The sequence below is a fragment of the Diabrotica undecimpunctata genome, chromosome 6 (genome assembly GCF_040954645.1).
Source record: "Diabrotica undecimpunctata isolate CICGRU chromosome 6, icDiaUnde3, whole genome shotgun sequence".
NCBI classification, from domain to species: Eukaryota; Metazoa; Arthropoda; class Insecta; order Coleoptera; family Chrysomelidae; genus Diabrotica; species Diabrotica undecimpunctata.
The window spans coordinates 6700334-6721418 of NC_092808.1; the positions used below are offsets into that span (position 1 = coordinate 6700334).

The 21085-nt window shown below is 34.6% G+C and overlaps 2 protein-coding genes across 4 annotated transcripts in view; one reads left to right on the plus strand and one right to left on the minus strand.

Moving 5' to 3' along the window:
* iPLA2-VIA (calcium-independent phospholipase A2 VIA) overlaps positions 1-11287 on the plus strand; it is a 30790-nt gene extending 19503 nt beyond the window's left edge. For all 3 annotated transcript variants that reach the window (XM_072534109.1, XM_072534107.1, XM_072534108.1), the window contains exons 10-12: positions 2440-2568; positions 3590-3857; positions 7799-11287. In XM_072534109.1, coding sequence (XP_072390210.1) covers positions 2440-2568; positions 3590-3857; positions 7799-8017 — 616 coding nt within the window. In that variant the 3' untranslated portion in view covers positions 8018-11287. The remainder of the gene's footprint in view (positions 1-2439; positions 2569-3589; positions 3858-7798) is intronic.
* A 647-nt stretch (positions 11288-11934) lies between these two features.
* LOC140443441 (protein FAM200C-like) lies at positions 11935-13434 on the minus strand. The gene is made up of 2 exons (XM_072534699.1): positions 12643-13434; positions 11935-12228 (listed from the first exon to the last, which is right to left on the minus strand). Exons 1-2 carry the CDS (start codon positions 13432-13434, stop codon positions 11935-11937), a joined length of 1086 nt encoding a protein of 361 aa, XP_072390800.1.
* Positions 13435-21085: the final 7651 nt, after the last annotated feature.

Here is a 21085-nt window from a genome sequence, read left to right on the forward strand (position 1 = left end):
CTTGCTCCTTTCGAGATGATATTCAGTGAATTTGAAGCGCAGCATCGTTTTGCGAGACAAATAGTGTTAATGCCCAACAATTTGTTTATCCAATCAATCTGCAGTTCATGTACCGCTTCAGTTTGAGGTATTGTTCGAGTTTGTTTACCATAATTAACCAGAACCCTCGTAAACCATTTTCCAAGAGATGAATCTTCCTGGAATGATACTAGAATTCACACCGGCGGACTCTTTGTTTCGCATTTTTTTTTCACTGCATCGAAACTGTAGAAAATTATCTAACTCTGCTTAAGGATTAAAATAATTGACTTTAAAATAACCTAAAATTACTGGGTATTCAATATTTCCACCAAGACAGCGTCACGCTCACTTTACCTCTCACTAGAAGTTTGTAAATATCTTAGTGCTGAGTTTACAGGAAGAAGAGGAAGAGTAAGTGGCCAGCTAGATTACCAAACTTAGCACCTTGTGATTTTTTCCTAAAAATAAGTGTTTACTATCTCTTAGACTCTTCTTTCAGTCGTGAAGCACGCTTATATTTTAGACATTTTGAATATGATTGCGTGCAATTTGCCACAAATTTGACATCTTTCAGGATCGTATTTGTCAAATGTGAACTTGTTATGAAATTAAGGTCATATTTTACTGCAATTTGAATTAAAATACTTTTGTTTTTACTTACACAACAAGACAACAATTGCAAGAGAATATCAACATTACCTTTACAGCTTCGGATATCTTTGGTTCGCATTTTTTTTTTTTTTTCACTACATCATAAATGTTGAAAATTATCTGACCCTACTTATGGATTTAAAGGATTCTATTTAAAATAACAGGAAATAGTGGGTATTCGTTATTTAAATCAAGACAGCCTCACACTCACTTCACTTCTCACCAGAAGTTTGTAAATATCTTAGTGCTGAGTTGACAGGAAAAAGAGGAAGGGTGGGTGGCCAGCTAGGTCACCAAACTTAGCACCGTGTGATTTTTTCCTAAAATAAGTAACGTACGCTTATGTTTTATACGTGTCGAATATTATTCCGTGAAATTTGACACAAATTTGACATCTGTCAGGATTTTATTGAAAAAAATTTGGAATAAAAAACAAAACTTGTGTTTTTACTTACAAAACAATACAAAAATTACAAGGGAATATCAACATTATCGTTACAGCTTACGATATAGTTATATAAAAGCTCAGAAAGGAGCATTTGCTTTTGCAAGAGTTGACTAGAATGGAGACACCTTAAGTTTCCAGTTTTCCAGTGGCGTACTGTTTTTATAGGAATGTGTTTAAAGAACAGAAAGACCAAATTGTCGTTTTACTTTTTTTAACGAAAATGAAAATAAAAAATGTGATTTATAGGTATTTTTGATAAACTAACAACTGAAACTGAACAGTATAACAAAAAAAAAATAAATTTAATGACAGAACTATTATTTTCAGTGCAATATGAACAGTGCAATGTATTAGAAAATTTTGGTGTTCGTGATTTTGAAATTGTTAGTAGAAAGGAGGAAAAGATAAATTGTTCGTAATTTTGAGTTCATTAGTAAAGAGAAGGTCAGTTTTCTGACAATTTTATATGAATAATAATCACAGACAACAGTCTTTATCGCTGTGATCTTTTCCGCGAATCCAGTGTTCTTAAAAAAAGACCATGTGATTCTGTATGATTATTTAGTAGTGTATATAGCATTCTACAAGCTGTTTTTTATGTTTGGGATGAGAAAATAGTTACACGGAGCTAAATCTGGCGAATAAGGTGAATAATCGATTAACTTTTATCTCAATTGGTGCAATTTTTGTACACTTACATTGTCATGATAGAAGTGCTTTTTCGGTGGACCTTCGTTATTTTTTCTCCACTGCTTTGACTGTTTTTACGACTGAAGTGTCTAGAAATATACTCATATATCATCAACAGTTAATTATCATCGCAAATGATTCTTTAACTTCCACATAGGCGATTGTTTTTGGCATACAGTGAGCAAAGGCGGTAACTCTCTTAAAAAAACACTCTTGCGGTTACAAATAAATTAAGCTTTCCAAAATTTCACTGCCTTTAATGACCTTGTAGACTCGCTATGAACAGTATCCAGTTCGGCTTTGATTTAGGCGTCGTTTTTTCTTTTCAATTTAAACTATTGACGAATATTCAACTCTGATATTGTTTTAACACACGCGCTATTAAAATAACACTAATACCAAACGTTGTAAATTGGATGACAGATGTCAAAACTAAAAGCAGTTTGTCTTCACGGAATGCCTTCTGTCGTAGAACAGCTCAATGTCAAATTACCATTTCAATGTTAAAGAAAATAAAACACTAAAGCTATTTTAACCCGACAATTTTTTAACCCCAATTTTTGAACCGCATGTCATCATTTTAATATTTAAATAAATCTAAAAACAATATTATGTCGTCTTGGTTTTAGATCTTACACTAGTCCGAATGATATTTTGGAAGTTGAACACGACTACCCTTACGAGTTACCTCATCCACCAGATCAACAGCATATTTGGGAAGTCGGTAGAGCAACTGGAGCAGCCCCAACATATTTCAGGTAAGGTATTGTATAAGTATATCAATATATAAATCAGCTGAACCGAAATAAATTAATAATGTCATTGATCTGAAAATCATTATTATCTGTAAGCAATTGTCCTGTCTGATCTTTTATAAATATTGGACTGTCGACACTGTTGCACTTCATTACTTTTAGCTTCCTTTGAGACTACCGAGACTGATCGATTCTGTGTTCCTTCCAAAGTTGTCGTATTCGTGTTCCTAAATACAGTAAGGTCTCTTTTTATGCTGATTATTTTTATGCGATTTTAAAGTTTTGCGGAATTGTATTTCATCTAAAGATTTCTATTATTAACTATTATACTTATTCAGCCGTCAGGCCATGGATTTCGGGGGTGCGGGGTCTGCAACGCAGTATGTCGTGCCCTCAGTTCTCCATGCTATGGCATGCTGGACGAGCCATACAAGTAGTCTGTAGTCACTACCCCGATGTATGAGCGGGAACACAATAAGTATAAATACTCATGCGCTCATGAATCACACCTGGCGAGTCATGAGGGCCTTTACATTTCACTCTTCTTCAACTGGTCTTGGGTGAAATGTCCTTTGATCTATCCTATTAGCCTCTCTTGGCTAACTCTTGTTTCTTCCGACCCCAAATGGCGATTAGGTTTCCGAAGGCAGACAGGTCACTATTTTATTCACACTATCCTTTCTTCTCTCCCAAAAAGGTGTTCCGTTTTTCGTTCTTTTATTAGACTTTTTTCTTTTTACTGTTGGAAAATGCACACTAGAGAGTATAGCGATAGTTTTGGTCTCTTCGAAATTCCTGTTTGATTCGTCGTCTTATTTTTGTAAACCAGGACTATTAAGAACCAGGACCACTTAAGAACCCTTCTCATTTATCTGGACTTGGGACCGGTAACATGAACATTTAAAAACTAATTGCAGCCAATATATTATGCAGGCGGAGTTAAAAAATATATTTAAATTTTTTCAAATTTTTAAATGCCCTAAATTTTTTAAGGTTGAATCCAATGATATTTTATGTTGTTTAGAGCATTCGGAAGATTTCTCGACGGCGGCCTAATAGCTAACAATCCAACACTAGATGCCTTGACCGAAATTCACGAACACACCATGGCGCTTAAAGCGAAGAATCGAGAAAATGAAGCGAGTCCAGTGAACGTGGTAGTGAGTCTCGGTACCGGTTCGATTCCGGTGACTGAAGTGAAGAGTATAGACGTTTTCAAACCAGAAAGCATTTGGGATAGCGCTAAGTTAGTGATTGGTATATCGTTCCTTGGAACTCTGCTCGTAGATCAGGTAAGTGGACTGCGTTTTATGAAAATAACTAGAATAGGGGACACGATAAAAAAATGTATTTGCGGGGGAAACACTACAGTGAAAACTATGCTAGGAGTGTATAAGAGTTGGGTAACCATATTTTTTTTAATATACAAATTGGTTTTGCAAGTGTTCTCATCTGTACAAAGCTAATGTACAGCTGGTTCCTAAAAAAAACTTATATGACTCTTAGTAAGATTTGATTATTTTCAGCAGTGTATTTGATTGGTCTGACATTATATTATATTTATTATGACAGACAAATAATAAAATAAACAAACGAACAACAATTAATTACATATGTTAATTCATAAATTGTAATAATTATTAATTTCAAAATTTTGAAATTATTTTGAATTACTGCATTTTATAAAGAGAATATAAATGATAGTTTTTACATAAAATAGAGTTGTTGTTATCCAGATTTAGCCATACGGCTCACACTCCCTCTAAGGGGAAAATTCATTCATCCCAGATACCTACGATATCAAAAGGATTGAGCTCTGGTGGGACTCTTTCCGTGTTATCGAGTCCTAGGTGACTTGGTATGTCGGTGTATCTCCCAAAAATTTTCGTACGCATCTGGACGTCGAAAGTAACACAGCTTTCTGCATAATCTTATATAGATGTTCATTTAGACCCAGCTTTTTTATGTTTTCTAGGAGGCTCTTCGGGATCCAGTGGTAGAAAGAATAATAGGTATCGTCTGGGTACTTTCCATTCTCCATTGTCTCCTGATTTGTATTTCTAGATCTCTGTACTTGGCGATCTTTTCGTTGTATTTAACACGTAAATTATTGGTGTTGGGTATCGCCACATCGATAAGTGTTGTTTGCCTAGTAATTTTATTAACTAGTATGAGATCGGGTCTATTATGGGCCACTGGTTGGTCTGTAAGCACAGTGCGGTCCCATTATAGCTTGTAGTTGTCATTTTCAAGCATTCTATCAGGGACGTATTGATAATAAGGAAGATGGTCGGTTTGGAGAAGTCCCAGTTTGTCAGCTAGTTCTTGGTGGATAATCTTTCCTACTGAGTCATGACGTTCTTTATAATCAGTACCGACAAATGCCTGGAAGCCACCGGTAAGATGTTGGATGGTTTCTTGGACTTGGCATCCATATCGGCATTTGTTATTTTGGACTTGGGGATCTTTAACAATATATTTCAGGTAATTTTTAGTTGGAATAACCTGATCCTGAATGGCAAGTAGGAAACCCTCAGTCTCGAGAAACATCTTTCCTGATGTCAACCAATAGTTCGACGCTGTATTGTCGACATATTCTTGGCTGATCTCATTAAGATGTCGCCCATTCAGAGGTTTACTCATCCAGGTGCGCATTTTGTCTTGCTTAGTCAGGTGGTTTATGCGCATTTCTTGTTCCCTCAGTTTAAGCGGCGTCATATCATCTACTGCGCAAATTGCTCGATGTAAAGTAGATGTCTCAGCCTGTACCTGAAAATAAGTTCTTAAAGTAGCAATTTGTTTATCCAATTGCTCACCTATATCCATAAGTCCTCTTCCCCCTTGATACCGCGGTAATGTTGTTCTCTCTACTGCACTGCGTGGATGATGTTTTTGCGCCTTTGTGAGAAGTGTTCTTACTTTCCGCTGAAGACCCTCTATATCCGTTTTTGACCACTTTATAATACCAAATGAGTAGCTCAGCGCGGAACAGGCGTACGTATTTAATGCCTTAAACAAATTTTTACTATTAAGATATGACCGATTTAGTTGTCTTACTCTTCTCACGAACTCCAAAGTTAGTTCAGTTTTCATTTGTTTATGGTCAATTTTCCGCGCTTGTTTTACTCCGAGATATTTGTACATATCATTTTCACCCATTGCCTCGATGTTTTGGCCATTTTGCATATCGAAACCTCCGGGCTGAACCTTTCCTCTGACTATATTTAGTATACGGCACTTGTCTAGTCCAAAATTCATACTGATATCATTTGAGAAATTTTCTACAGTTTTTAGCATCTCATCTAGGTGGTTTCGAGTGGAAGCCATTAATTTTAAATCATCCATATACAACAGATGATTAAGCTTCGCTACAACAGTGTTATTATTTTTGATGCTAAAACCTGAGTCAGTAGAGTTCAGCAGCTGAGATAGTGGGTTCATTGCTAGGCAAAACCAAAGTGGACTCAACGAGTCCCCTTGGAAAAGCCCCCGGTTAATAGGGATATCTTCAGTTTCGATATTAATTTCACCCGGTATTTGAAGGTGAATTTTAGTCTTCCACTCTGCCATTATATGCTTCAAAAAGGTCACGAGATTATCATCGACTTTGTAATATATTTTCAATATATCTATAAGCCATTCATGCGGCACTGAATCAAAAGCCTTCTTGTAGTCAATGAAGGCAGTAAAAAGGTTTCATTTTTTGGTGTATGCCTGGTTAGAAATGACTCAGTTGATAATAGAGTTGTTGTTTATTATTATTATTATTATTATTATTATTAAGGAATAAAACAAACGACTTAACTCAACAATATATTAAAGCAAGAATTGTAACCAAATTAAAAGATAATTGGGCACTATCAGAGGCAACAAAACATTTCAACATAAGCAGAACCACAGTTTTTCTATTAATAAAAAATAGAGGAAACAGGAAACTCTCGAAAGAAAGCGAGGGCCTGGAAGACCAAAACTATACTAAATTTAGGTACCTATGTAAAAATAAAATTAATATTTTGTAATATCTCCATCAGCATTTTGTAGTCTTCGGTCCATTTGCGTGAAAGTAACTATGAAATTGTCTTCTTCAGAGAGCTCTTCTCAAACCTGTTGTATAACGTGCCACAGCTCTTCAGCATTTTAAGGTATAAAATTACGCCGATGCAACCGTTTTATAATAATCCCTCTCACATTCTGGATTGGGTTTAAATCTGGACTGTAGCTGGGCCATGGTAAGGTTTCGATGTTGTTATTTTGGAGCCACTAGTTTATTATATTTGCAGTGTGAACAGAACGATTATCTTGTTGGAGGATAAAATTATTTTCTGGATACAACTGTTCTACACTGGGAAACATGATGTTTTCTAGAATAGGGCAAACTTCAGATAAGTCTGCCCAACAAACCTGCCTTCAATATGCCATACCATTCCCATTCCTCTACTCTAGATGAAATCCATCCCCATACATTGGCGCCAAAATGACCAGCTGCTCGATATCTATCAACATATAGAGGATTAAATCTATTATTATCTGGTCTATGCACCCCAATTTTGCCCTTTTTAGAAGATTGAAAAATTTTCTCATCTGTAAATATTATCCTGTCCCAATAGCTGATGGTTTAAAGCAAATATAAGTCTTGATTGCTTCTGTTGTGGTGTAAGAGCTTGTTTTTTGGTGCAGTTTGGTACCTAAGACGCGATGCTTTAATTCTTCGCCAAGTTGTTGTCTTTCTTTCCGGAAACTGTGACATAATTCTTACATTTTTCGCATCTTCAAAAGGATTCTTTTCTACTCTCTCCAAAATTGTACGATCTTCATGAGCGGTAGATATTTTTTGTCTTCCAGAACCTTGCTTTCTTTCGAGTTTCTTATTCTCTCCATCTTTTATTAATATTAAAAACTGTTGTTGTTGTTGGCTTAGGTTAAAATAATTCGCTACGGCAGATAGTGACCAACCATCTTCTAATTTCGTTACAATTCTTGCTAGCATGTGGAGCCATTTTTTAAGGTTGAACAGAATAAGTTATCTGACAAATTTTAAGATTTGGCAGTGACAGTGACAGTTTAAAAATACACTGCTCAATTTTCTACAAAATACCCTTTAAGAGTCGTATCAGTTTTTTTAGGAACCAGCTGTACATTGTCGAGTTGTCCAAACCCGGAATATGAATAGTTCAAGGACACTCTTCTTTTTAACAAATATCTACACAACCCTAATGGTTGCTCTTATTTTTAGGCTACTTCCAGCGACGGCAGAGTAGTAGACAGAGCCAGAGCGTGGTGTTCATCGATCGGGGTTCCCTACTTTCGATTCTGTCCACAGATGACCGAAGATGTCGCCATGGACGAGAAGGCCGACGACAAACTAGTTCGAATGCTTTGGGAGACCAAAGCGTACATGTATGAACAAATGAGTACCATAAAAGAATTGGCGGATATTATAAATAGGTGTTAATCCTGTTAGAAGAAATATTTTTGTTATTTGTGTTATTAATTTTACGTTTTAAATTATAAAGAATGTCGTAGATAAACAAATTCAGTTTTTCGTAATGGTTTGTGATTGATAAAGGAGTACCACATAGTGAAATAGTCAATAGGTACACACAGAAGGGATTTTGTAACGGTGTATCCTGCTGTTTGGATCTGTTATTCATGGTCTGCAAAAATCAGTCGTATAAGTGAGGAAGATTTATTTAATTGTAAATTCTTAAATACTTTATTCGTATGCAATTACCAGCATACAACAATAACTCCCCAATAACTATAAACTGTTAAAGTTTATGTTTGTGAGACAAAATGAGATTAAAATCCAAATAGATGTAATTAGTCCACATGTGCCCCTAAGGGAGGCACATGTGGACAAGACAATATTTTCTACGGGGCACATATGGACACAGGTTTTGATGGAAATAAAATAATAACATTTTTTTGTACAGAAATCAGACATGTAAAAGTAAGTAAAGTTCATTGAATTTTAGTGGATCTTTAAAGCGTCTGACAAAAGTTCTGGTCCATGACAAGTGTCTGACACTTATTACAGTATTTTCAAAATAATATTCTACAAAATATGTATAAAAATCAGTTATGTAAATTTAAGTTAAATAGCTCTTATTTTTAGTTACCTTTCTCACCTGGTACCTGCCCATGTGTCACTCAGCAAGTTTCATAAATACGCAGGTATTCAAAGCACACGAGACGCTACTCAGACTCTAAGGTTTCATCTGTGTGAAAATAAGTTATGTCTGATCGCTCTGGGATCTTGGACTATTAGTTCTTGGCATAGAACTATATCACCAGTGGTTCTAACTCACCCTAGGAGGGTGAGTGGTTAGAACCACTCGAACAGAAATCTAGACGGGAAAAAGTTAACTGTCCACTTGTGCCTCTGTCCACATGTGCCTTTCCTTATCCTACCAACTGATTGGTTAAAATGAAAATTGCTTAAGTTTTTGCCAGTCTGTCTTTTTCGGGATTAGTTCAATTAAAAGTTGAACAGATACAGAAAAACTGATGAACGTTTAGGGGTCAACAGTATGTTCTCCTGCACGTGTATTTTTTACTAATATGTAAAAAACTACAAATTAGTCTGTAAAAGTTCATTAAAATATAATATTACCGCTCTCTAAAAATTCTCTTTTATGTGTGCCTGTCTATTGTCACAAAATATTTTTCCGTCCCTTTAGTTTATGATATTATATTTGTATATAATAATATATACCGAGTCAAGAAGTTTTTAAGGGAGTAACAGAATACTTTACATAGAAAATTAGCTGTTTGTGAAACGCAACTGATTTTCTTGCCATAGAACTTACTAAAACAACCAGTAAACATACTCCAAATCGACGATTTTTAATTAAAAATATTTATCCGGTTAGATTTTTTCATTTTTACCCATTTCAAAGTAACGTGCTAGTAGTTGTTTAACTTATGTATAATTTTTATTAAAACTAATGCAAAAATCTTGTTTAGGAGGACCGATGTTTAGATAAAGGTAAGATTTGTAATTTAATATTATAGCTACGGTAATTAGACATTTGAAGATTGTGAATAATAAAAGAAATAGTCGAAAATACATTTTTTTGACCGTGCGCTATAATAATATTATCAGAATGGACAGTGGAAGTGTGACGTCACAACTGTCAATTACTTTCCAAACAAAAGTTGAAATGTCCAATCTCAAGACTTTTTAATTTCTATAAAGTTAACATTTTGCTTCCTCTGCTACTTTTTCTTTTAAGTATAGTGTTTTTTACGATAATACCATCATAACTCAGTGTTCTATTTCTATGAAATATAGTTTAAAAGTTTAAATTAAAGACATTCTAACCTTACTTTATTGATACATGCATTTTATTGCTATTTTTATAAAACAACATGCTTTATTATTTACACAACCTTGTAAAATTGTTGTACTAACTATTAGAATACTTAGATATTGCTAAAAGCGGAAAGATTCTGTAAAAAAAATGAAAAAATAACGAAAAATACGAATTATCCACACTAAACAAGGTTTGTTTGGAAAGTGAAACTGACAGATGTCAATAAAATCTACGTCATCACTTCCACGGTCCATTGCTTCTAACTTCGCGTCACTGCGCGCGCATTACTTTCCATGAATGTGCGAGCGTAGTGTCTGATGCGCGCATAAAAATCTAATTATGCGTGTAATGCGCTCTTTCCAAACGACTTACATCTTGTCAACCCACCTAAAGCCTGTAAAAAATATATTACTACATGTTTTTGTTCCTAATAGTTTCGTTTACTAATTCTATGGGAAAATTTGATTTGTCATGGTACATCTTTGTCTAAAAACACACAAATTTTGTTTTCTTTTACTTAATTTACTAGACAACTTTTTCGTGATAATAAATACATGTGCATTACTTATACAAAAAAGACAGTGATATTCATACCAATAAACTTTCATTTAGTTGCCGTACTTCGTTTTTATATAATATTTTTTAGTAGTAAACGCTTTTATACATTCAGACAGGTATAAAATCATTATTTGCGAATATCTTGAATAACCCAATCAAATTAGAGAACTTATTCGAATTTATTATAGCCATAACACATAGTTTATAGTAAATTAACTCAGTGCATAAATTTTTCTGTGTGTCATATTCGTATTTCATTGTCAATATTGTAACACTTCAACTTTCATCTAATCAGGTCTGTCAAAATTCTGCCTAAAGGCTAAGATGATTTCATAGCAAAAAAATATGTCTACAGAGATTATAGGTCACAATAATTTTAATTAGGCCAAATCAGAGTTCCTGGAGGTCAAAGCACCTAAAAACTCTTAAACGAACAATACATAGCACAAATGTAAGGTGCAATTCTTTTGTTCGTGATCCCGTTATTGTTTCATCACAGAGACAATGTTTATTCAGGCTTTCTAAGAGCAATACATTTATGACAGAAAGAAAAATTTAAGTGCTACCTAAATTTTTTGTTGCTAATGCAATGGTGTCACGATATTCATTTTATCCTGGCTGTATATCTGTACAATTAGAGTTTTTAATGTTGTTATTTTATTATATTTACCGTATATTCTATATTGTTACCATTTTTAATACATTTTGTTTTTTTTTGTTCCCCAGTATTAAATAAATGATTTAAAATTAAAATAATTGAAGCTTTTTATTAGTCAGACCTTAGAAATCCTAGAAAACGCTCACTACAGAACATATTTCGAGTATACCAAAATAAAAAGGGTATTCTGTATTTGTGTGAAGATATTGAGGATCTTACTAAAGGTTGTACCCGCAGGAAATGCTCTCTAAAGAAAACTATTAACGTAATCTATTAAGAATAGTGGTAGAACCAGATTGGAAATACATTAGCTGGACTATGAGATTCTTTTTCCGTTTTTCATAAAAAACAGTTGGAAGATGCACAGCTAGCCATTTGCGATAGGTCACCAATGAGACGTCGAGATCGTTCCCTGACAAAGATTAAATAAACTAATTATAGAAACAAAAAAGAGGTATTTTCACTCTTTAAATCAGCGGTTCTCAACCTTTGAGGACCGGCGCCACCTTTGAACACTGAAGATAGCTCACGCCTCCCCTCCAGTCAATAATTGGTTGGTTTAAGTTAGAACAGTGAAATTGTGAAACTGACGATGCTAACTCTACGTTAGCAAAAGCTGGGATCCAAAATAAAATAAAAATCCAGATATATTTAAATACGAAAGTTTATTTGATGTCTCATTATACTTAACATTGTTTATTTATTTGATAAAAAGAATAATCAAAAAATCAAATACGAATATAAAGTTGAAAGTCATATTAGTGTTTTTGCACTTTCAATGAGAGGGTTGGCATTGTCTGTTCTTGACAAGTTTTTCGATATTCGGTTGAAACTGTGTCAGAGCACACCTAAGTCACTTTCAACGTCCAGCCTTGAACGGTATTTTGATTTTATATACGCCAATGCAGAAAAACCAGATTCGCAAAGATATGTGGATGGAAACTGGACTAATAACTTCGCAGATACTAAAGCCACTTCTGGGTAAACAGGAAAGTAGGTTAACCAAAATTCTTCCAAGTCCATGTTTGCAAAATCTGCTTTTGTTTGTGAATCACAGTTTAGGTCAATTGCCTGCTCTTGAAGGTTAACTGGAAGAATGTCAACTTCGATATGAAAAGGATCTCTTGTCAACTTAAATTCCCAGTTTTCCGAGCTAACATCTGGAAAGTACTTTCGAATTTGATATTTCAGTTCTTCCAAATGCCGTGATATGACGTCTTTCAAATCCGAAACTAGATGTAGTGGAAGGGTTTAAATATCATCGAGAAGGTCGTTCAATTTAGGAAAAGAGGAAAAGTTTAGCTTGGAACTGTGAAGGCGGCGTTGCCAAAGCTATATTTTTTCTATAAACCCCTTAATTGCATCATAAGTGTTTAAGAGGTTTTTACGGCCTTGAAGATTCAGGACATTAAGTGTCTCAAAAAAGTCAGACAAATAACCCAAGTAAAAGATATTTTTATCATCTGTAAATCTTCTGTGAAGATCTTCTTGTTTTGAAGTCATTAACAAAATTTTAACTTCTGACTTTAAATTGAATAATCTTACAAGAATATTTCCTTTGGATAACCACCGGACTTCTATGTGAAACAGGAGGGTTTCCTGATCACTATTCAGTTCTTGACATAGTGCCTGAAAGAGCCTAGTATTTAATGCGCTGGATTTGATGTGGTTAACTATTTTAATAGCTAAGTTTAATGTGACGTTGAGAGGTTCAGGTAAAGTCTGACTAGCTAAAGCTTGTCTGTGAATAATGCAGTGAGAACCAATTATCCCAGGGTTCTTCTTTTTTGCCAATTCCATAAATCCAGATCGACATCCTGTCATGGCTTGGGCCCCATCAGTACATATGCCAATTACTTTCTCCCATGGAAGTTCATTGATTACTAAAAAATCTTCAAGAGCAGAAAATATGTCAATGGCTTTAGTTGTTGTTTCAAGAGAGGTTGAAAACAATATTTCCTCCAGGAACCGTTTTCTGTCAATAAATCGACAGTAAAACAATAACTGTGCATGCTTTGAAATATCAGTTGTTTCGTCACACTGCAAAGAAAAAAACGGTGAACCTTTTAATTTTTGCAATACTTGATTTTTCAAATCCAGAGCCATGTCATCAATTTTACGTTTTACTGTGTCGTTTGAAAGAGAAGTGTTTTCTACTTTCCTACAACTGTCTTCACTAAGTACGGTACTATAAGCAGTAAGTAAACAAGCTTTAATTAGTGACTCACCAATAGTATGTGGTTTCTTGTCTTTAACTATCAAAAGTGCTATTTTGTATGATGTTTCCACAGCTTTCTCATTTTTAACACGAAAATTTGCAGTAGAGTCAAGTTTCATACGTTTTAGGCAATAAACAATTCTGGGCCTTTATCTTTCAAAGAAGAATGGTTTGTAATTAGATGCCGTTCCAAACGTCCGGGGCGCATTGCATCATTACTAAGAACAGCATGCCAGTTGACACACTGAGGTAAATGACTGCCGTTTTTCTCCATAAAGGTAAAACCATACTTAACATAATCGTCTGAATACAATCTTTTCTTTGGGAGTGACTTAGCCATTTTCAAAGCTGTAACACAACACTATTAAATAATTCACAAACAATCACTCTGTTATTAAATAACTATTACATTGATTGCTACAAACAGCACACAGACGCTGTCAACTGAGACTGACGCGTGAGACGGAGTCACTGAACTGGAGCCAGGAGTGCTTGCAATACAGTGTTGGTAAATATATTTTGCGCTCCTACGATGTTGCCATACACAATACTGTTGTGTTAAACTCAGGTTGTGTGTTTGAGTAAAACGATTTTAATCACGTTTAAATAAAGAAATATTTAACAAAATAACATTTTTTTAACAAAATATATATTTTTTAATTTTAATTTTTTTTTTCTTTGTACCCTCACGCCTCCCCTGAAATTCTCTCACGCCTCCCCCAGGGGGCGCGCCCCCCAGGTTGAGAACTACTGCTTTAAATGAAATAAAAAGTACCTTAAGTTGAAACAACGAATTAATTACTGATAGCTGGAACATTAGCAATATTTTTAATGAATATTTTTCCATTTGTAGGAGCTGAACTCGCTGAAAAGGTTAAAATACAGCAATCTCTCGATTCTCTAAAATCTTCATATCGTAGATATCGTACATCATTTTTAGAGATCCGACTTGTAGCCTTTCTTCCATATTTTTATTATGGTTTAAAATGACTGTCTCATTCTCTCTCCTGTTGCCGACAAGAATGTAGCGTAGAATAATTTTAAACTGTCCTTGTTTTAGTGTAGTGTTATGTACAAATGTAGTATTATTATTTATGTGTAGTGTTATGTTTAATTTCATGTTTATTACATTCTGCGCTTCCTGGATAGCCCAAATTTGACGAAATGCCCCTGATGATGCTGTAGAAAGCGAAAGTACTTGGGCAAGATTTGATTATTAAAATTGTGCTCGATATTTTCCTTTAATTTTTCAAAGTTCATTTATTCGAGCATTCAACCTTATCAATTTATCAACTATTTTGTAGGTAAAATATTTTAAGTGTTTAATTTAGATATCATTATGGTTTTAATATATTTTTTATGCAAAGCAGTTAAGAATGCATTTACTATATTTGTGTTAAAGATGCTAGATATGATAACGATTATTTTACATGACAGAGCACAAAGTAATTTTCATTGTTAGATTATTTATTTAACTACTTTTTATTAATCTTCTTAAAATACATAAAAGGTCTATTTATATTTAGAATAAAATTGTTTTTACTAATAATCAGTATAATAAGTATAATACATTATCTAAACAAATTATTAAAGAAAACGTTATTATATATGTAAGTACTTCTTTTTATTTGTTTAAATGAATTTCAAACTAATTCAATGTTAGGTGTAGACAATGCATTTAAAATGCCTTTATGAAACGCGACTTATAGAGGCGTAGGTACTATAAAAGTGTTAAGGACCGCATATTACTTACTTACAGTAAAATGTAAGGGAGCCTGCTACAATATTGTGGACCCGTATTATTTTAATGTTTTTATTAGTAAACGGCGTATTTGATTTGCACCTTCTATCATTAGTAGATTCTGTTAGACGTATTTTCAATCCTCCTCAATTTCTTGTTGTACTAAATACATTGAAGTTGTACAATTATACAAACTTGTTTTTAAACTTACTGGCCACGTGCCAAGACCCACCGTTGGCATATTAACCCTAAACCACAGTATATTGCTTAAAAAGAATTTAAGCAATTCATCTTCTTGTAGTTCCTTCTCCTATCTGAGGTTGGCTATCATCACAGCTATCCGTACCTTATTGGCGGCTGCTTTAAAAAGATCTACTGAGCTGCAACTATACCACTCTCTTAGGTTTCTCAGCCAGGAAATTCTTCGTCTTCCTATGGAATTCAATATGGAAGCAATATGCTGTGCCTAAAATATATAGATTATAGATTGCCAGTTGCGTTTTCTACTGCTCTCGATTAATTATAAAAATCAAAATAAATAAACTTAACCACAAATGTGAAAAAACACGTGCCATGGGTACTGATGAAATGTGGATGTTGAAATTTTGGTAATCGGATAAGATCCCCTTGTGGGTAAAAGAAAAAGAGCAGAAAAGGAAACTGAAACTGTGAGAAATGTTACCGACTTTGAATTTATAATAAAATAAAACCAACATCAACAGAACTACTTGGGAAAACGGGTACAAATGGAAAATTACTGGTAAAACTTCAAATAGTAAAATGTCTTAGACGATGCTTGTACATATAAAGCCAGGACCCACACCAATCACAAATTATACTTTCGATATCCGTGAGTGCTTCAATTTATTGAAGCAAAGAATGAACTACAAAAATCCCACAGACTCTTCTGTAAAAGACCTGTGCCTAGAAGAATAAGATGCATTATTTGGTCTGCTAATAATGTCTACTGCGCTGAAATATAACCACCTATCCGGCAAAATATTGTTTGTGACAGTGAGAATGGCGGTGATAGTTACAAAGCTACCATGTCGAGAACAAGGTTTAATTTTCTTATAAATTGTCTAAGGTTTGATGACAACAATACACGTGAACAGAGATTGCTAGAGACAAGACTTGCACCTATTTCAAATATATGGGATATGCTATTAATCAATTGTAGGGACAATTATAAACCCAGTTTATACGTCACGATAGATGCACAACTAGTTGGTTTCAGAGGTCGCTGTCTTTTTCGTATGTACATACCTTCTAAACCTGATCGTTATGGAATTAAACTAGTGATGATGTGTGACAATTCAACGAAGTATATGATTGATGACATCCCTTATCTTGGTAAGCAAGCAACAGATTTAGGGAAACCAATAGCAGACTACTTTGTTGAAAATTTAGTATCGTCAATAAAGGGATCAAATCGTATTGTTACTATGGATAACTGGTTTTGTAGTGTACCTCTAGTAACAAACTTACTTGTAAACTACAAACTTACTGTTATTGGCACTATGAAGAAGAATAAAAAATAATTACCCCCCGAATTTTGTGATATTCATTTTCAAGAGAGGAAACCAGGAATATTTTTATTTTTGTTTGATTAAAATATGAGCTTAGTATCCGATAAGCCAAAAGCAAATAAACTGGTGATTCTGGTTTCCTCCTGTCATCAAGAAGCAACAATAAATGAGACCACTAAAAAGCCAGAAGTTGTAATGAATTATAACTATATAACTAAAGGAGGAGTACTCATTTGATCAGATGTGCCATTATATGAACTGCAACAGAAAAACAAGAAGATGGCCGCTATGTTTCTTTTATAACATGCTTAACATTGCATGCATTACTAGTTATGTAATTTATGTACATAATTTTTATCGAGTTAATAAAAATGACAAGCCTTTACGTAGATTTGAATTTATGTTACAGCCAAGTAAGAGCTTAACACAGCAATGGCAAGAGCAGAGACTGGCGATTCCAACTCTAGCCGTCAGTTGAGAACAACCATTACTGATGTATGCGGAGGAAAAACAGAGCAACCGTCCACCTCAGAAGAAGCTGCGGAAGCATCTAGAAAGTACTGTTATCTCTGTCCATATTATAAGAAAAGGATGACAAAAATAAAATGCCTCATATGCACAAAAAGCACATTTGTGGTGAGCATTAAAATAAGAGATGCCCTTCTTCTTGTGGTGCCCTATCCAATTAGTGGATGTTGGCGACAATTCTGGCATACTCCTCTCGGTCTTGTGTGGCTCTAAAGAGTGCATGAGCATCGAGGTTTGTCAAATCCCTTATGTTTTTAAGCCATGAGTATTTATTTCTTCCGATGCCCCGTTTTCCTTCTATCTTCCTTTCCATAATAGGCGTTAAGAACTGGTACTTGGAATTTCGAAATATATAACCCAGATAAGCAGTTGCAAGAGATTTCCACAGTGTTGAAAAACTTTAAAGAACTATCCACATCAAGCAAGAAGTCTTTGTTTATTTTTTAAGGTATCTACTGTCTTTTTTATTATAAAGATTAGCGTGTTTTTTTAATAAATCTTAAAACAAACTGTTTTCCATTTTTAACACGTAAAATTTACGTATGCCTGGCAACAAGCGACTACCGGGTAACGGTGGCAATCTAGGGTTAAGTGATCCACACGGTACAGTTTTTTCCATTTTCTTTTGTTGATAGCGACACACCCAAATTATAACTTGTGTCAATAACTTTAAACACCAGAAAGCACCGACCTTGGAAAAGGGTTACTATGTAGAAACAAATTTGGAGTGTATTATAAATAGTTACTTAGTAGATAAGTGCATGTTTAAATATTTAGTAGGAAAAGATAAATTTAAGGTCAAGTATAACTTATATAAAATTGTTTGCCTAGACAAAAATATGTTTCGAGTTTTTTGTTTACTCATTTTCCTTAAAATATTCCTTTTTTATGGTTAATACACTCAGATGCAAAAAAGCGCAACGGAGAAAATTTTGGACAAATTCAAAGTATTTCAGCTTTTTTATTTTTAGCCCTATTTTGATGAATTTTTTAGCACAATATGTAAAAATTTATAAATTTTAATTTAGTACAGTGAGTTTTTTAATAAAAGTTTGTATTTGACTTATTATACGGGGTTAATCGAAAGGTGGTTTTTTATCCTAACTTTGAAACATCCTGTGGAATAAGTCCGTTAGCGGATTTTCGTAAAACCTTGTTTTTCGGTTGAAACCATGTCTTCCAAATATTATGTTTTTTGGTTCATGTGAAAATATGGATTGGTTTATTTTTAGGAGCGAAATGACTTTGCCACCCACAATTTACGACTTTTCCTATTATTACCATTATCTTTTGTATTAATTTGTAATACGTCGATGGGACTTTGGTGACTGATATCAAAGAAATGTCATATCGACATCCAGAAGCGCTGTATTTAAATAAAGATTAAAAGCAACGGCATTAAATAGTTTGAATTTTACCAAAAATATCTCCGTTGCAGTCATCGGTAAATCGTCTCCTGAATTGGTCAGTGGACAAGTGGGCTGCGAAACGTAGTCAGTGTAATTGAAATTTTTTTAGACTGGTATTATTGGGTTTCTGATTTTTCTCAATTTCCTTCATTAAAATTTCCATACTTTTAGATCCCAGAAACATTTCTAATAATATATAATAATTTATTATTGGAAGCTGTAATTATAATCTAATATACCCCTCTAAGGAATTGTCTCCACTCTGATAATATTATGCTGTCACCATTGTAGAAGACGTCCGTTCAATCTCCTTAGCAATGCCTCTACAATCCTTAGGGGATACTTATCCCTGCGAGCGGGGCAAGGCTTACTGGCTCCACTAGTCTGAACTGACTGGTTTCGCCCTCGCGGATTTACAAGAGGGTAGAAAAATCGGTTGGGAAGGAAGGGGATCAAGGACTTCTCGGTCTCAGGTCCTGTAAAGAGTGAGAGGCTATGGGCTTACGTTAGAAGCCGGAGCACTGCATAGCGAAATGCGTATCTCTTCTAGTCTCGACCTGTAACGGCTAGGAATAACAAAACAAATCTCGAATTTACAATGTATTAACTAGACTGTACATTACAAATATCAGTTATGACAAAAATGTTCGCTCAGGTGCGAAGGGAGACGAGAAGAAATCAGCAAGGAATTAAAGATCAGACAATTTCCGTATTATTAGATATACCTGGGGTTAGTATATAGAGATCTTAGTTACCTCTGCGTATCTAGGCTCTAGCTAGGGAATACGCCTCCAGTCTACCGGGATTTGAGATTTCGTACCTTCGAATCTCCAGTTGCCGACACTATATACGTCACACTACCCCGTCGAGTTAATTAACGCGTCCACGGTCTGCGTACCTTCCGATCTCCACACCACGGCGTGGAGCTGCTGCGTGAAAACTTCCCACTAACGCCGCTGGCCCCCTTGTTCGCCTTTTTTATTAGTCCCTGTCCTCAATTTTCAGTCGTAGTACCAAGGTCGCGTTATTGTTTTTTTTTGCTGACTGATCCTCGTGTTGTATATCGGCGGAGGTCTATGTTTTGAAACGTGATTTAAACAACCTTGGTGGCCTGATATTTGAGACTCGTGTACTGCATTTAACTGGGTCGATTTTCAATCCTTGTTTAATAAAATGTTTACGTAAATATGTTACCTACTAGCTATGAATTTATTTGTTCTTTTAATAGATTTGGAATATGTTATAATTTCTTAAATAATTGTTTCTCTTTACTAGGCTAATTGTCTCTTAATTTTTCCTTCTTTATTTCCTTGCTATATTTTCATTACACATTTGTGAATTTATAGGAAGGCTGTTAATGGGATCTTTGAAGCTCATCAGAAAATGATAAGTTGTATTCTTCTCGTCTTCTTTTCTATTGATTTTATGATTTTCAGTTTTTCTTTTTCGATATACAACTTTTCTCCTTCTTCTGCTGCAATGCCTTTACGTTTTCTAGCTACACCTGAAATTAAAGAAGTTGAAGTTGCAGAAGATATAGAGACATCAGTTTCGATATGCAACCTTTATCCTTCTATGCAGCAATGCCTTTGCGTTTTCTACCTACACGTGAACTTAAAGAAGTTGAAGCTGCAGAAGATATAGAGACATCAGTTTCGATATGCAACCTTTCTCCTTCTTCTGCAGCAATGCATTTTCTTCTGCTGTAGAAGATATAGAGATATCAGTTGGCGATTGTGGACAACTCATCCCCCTCAACCAATAGACTCTGTTTTACGCTAAGGCTCAACCGGAATGAAATGCGAGCAATCACTTTTTAAGTTTCCTTCCATACCTCTCGTCTTAAAAATTCCATGTTTTGGAACCATTTCCATTGGGTTTTGCATGGCGAGTCGCCTTGGGCGACCTTAGATTTCAGTTTACCTTCTTTTTTAATTCATTCCGCAAAACTGCCCCTCAAATGTTTCCATTTTTTCTTTGCTACAGAAACAAACGAAAAATAATATTGGTAAAAAAGGAATTATTGTTGATATTAGAGTGTTAAAAATTATAGTACATAATTATTGCCGATTGGCTCATTTGTTTTAATATAGAAATTGTTTTCAGGTATCTGTCGACAGGATTATCCTACGAAGGCCTCAGTGATGCATTCAAAATTGAAACCTCAACGGTTCATTATATTATTCCACAGCAATTTGAGATGCGTTATAATAGCACCGATCCACATGCCAGAACCTACAACTAGTATGCTTCTGAGATCATTTACTCTTTACATGCAAAAATGGAACTTCTTTAACTGCGTGGGGGCTAGAGACGGGAAACATACTCGTGTAAAATACCCTGCTAATTCAGGAAGTATGTACTATAATAAATAATTATAAAGGGTACTATTGGTGGTAAACAATCTGACGGTGGAATATTTTCCGAAAGTACGTTTTAGAAATGGTGTTTTTAATATGCCTGCAGACACAGAATTGCCACAAACAACTATAAAGTGCCCCTTCGTGGTTATCGGAGATGAAGCTTATCCTTTGACTCCTTGATTTATGAAAGCTTGTTTGAA

Excerpts from the sequence above, each read along its gene's own strand:
- LOC140443441 (XM_072534699.1), bottom strand. The coding sequence starts at position 13,434 with ATGAAACTTGACTCTACTGCAAATTTTCGTGTTAAAAATGAGAAAGCT. Across the intron at positions 12,229-12,642 it reads TATCCAAAGGAAATATTCTT|TTGACAAGAGATCCTTTTCA; the intron begins GTAAGATTATTC and ends TGGGAATTTAAG.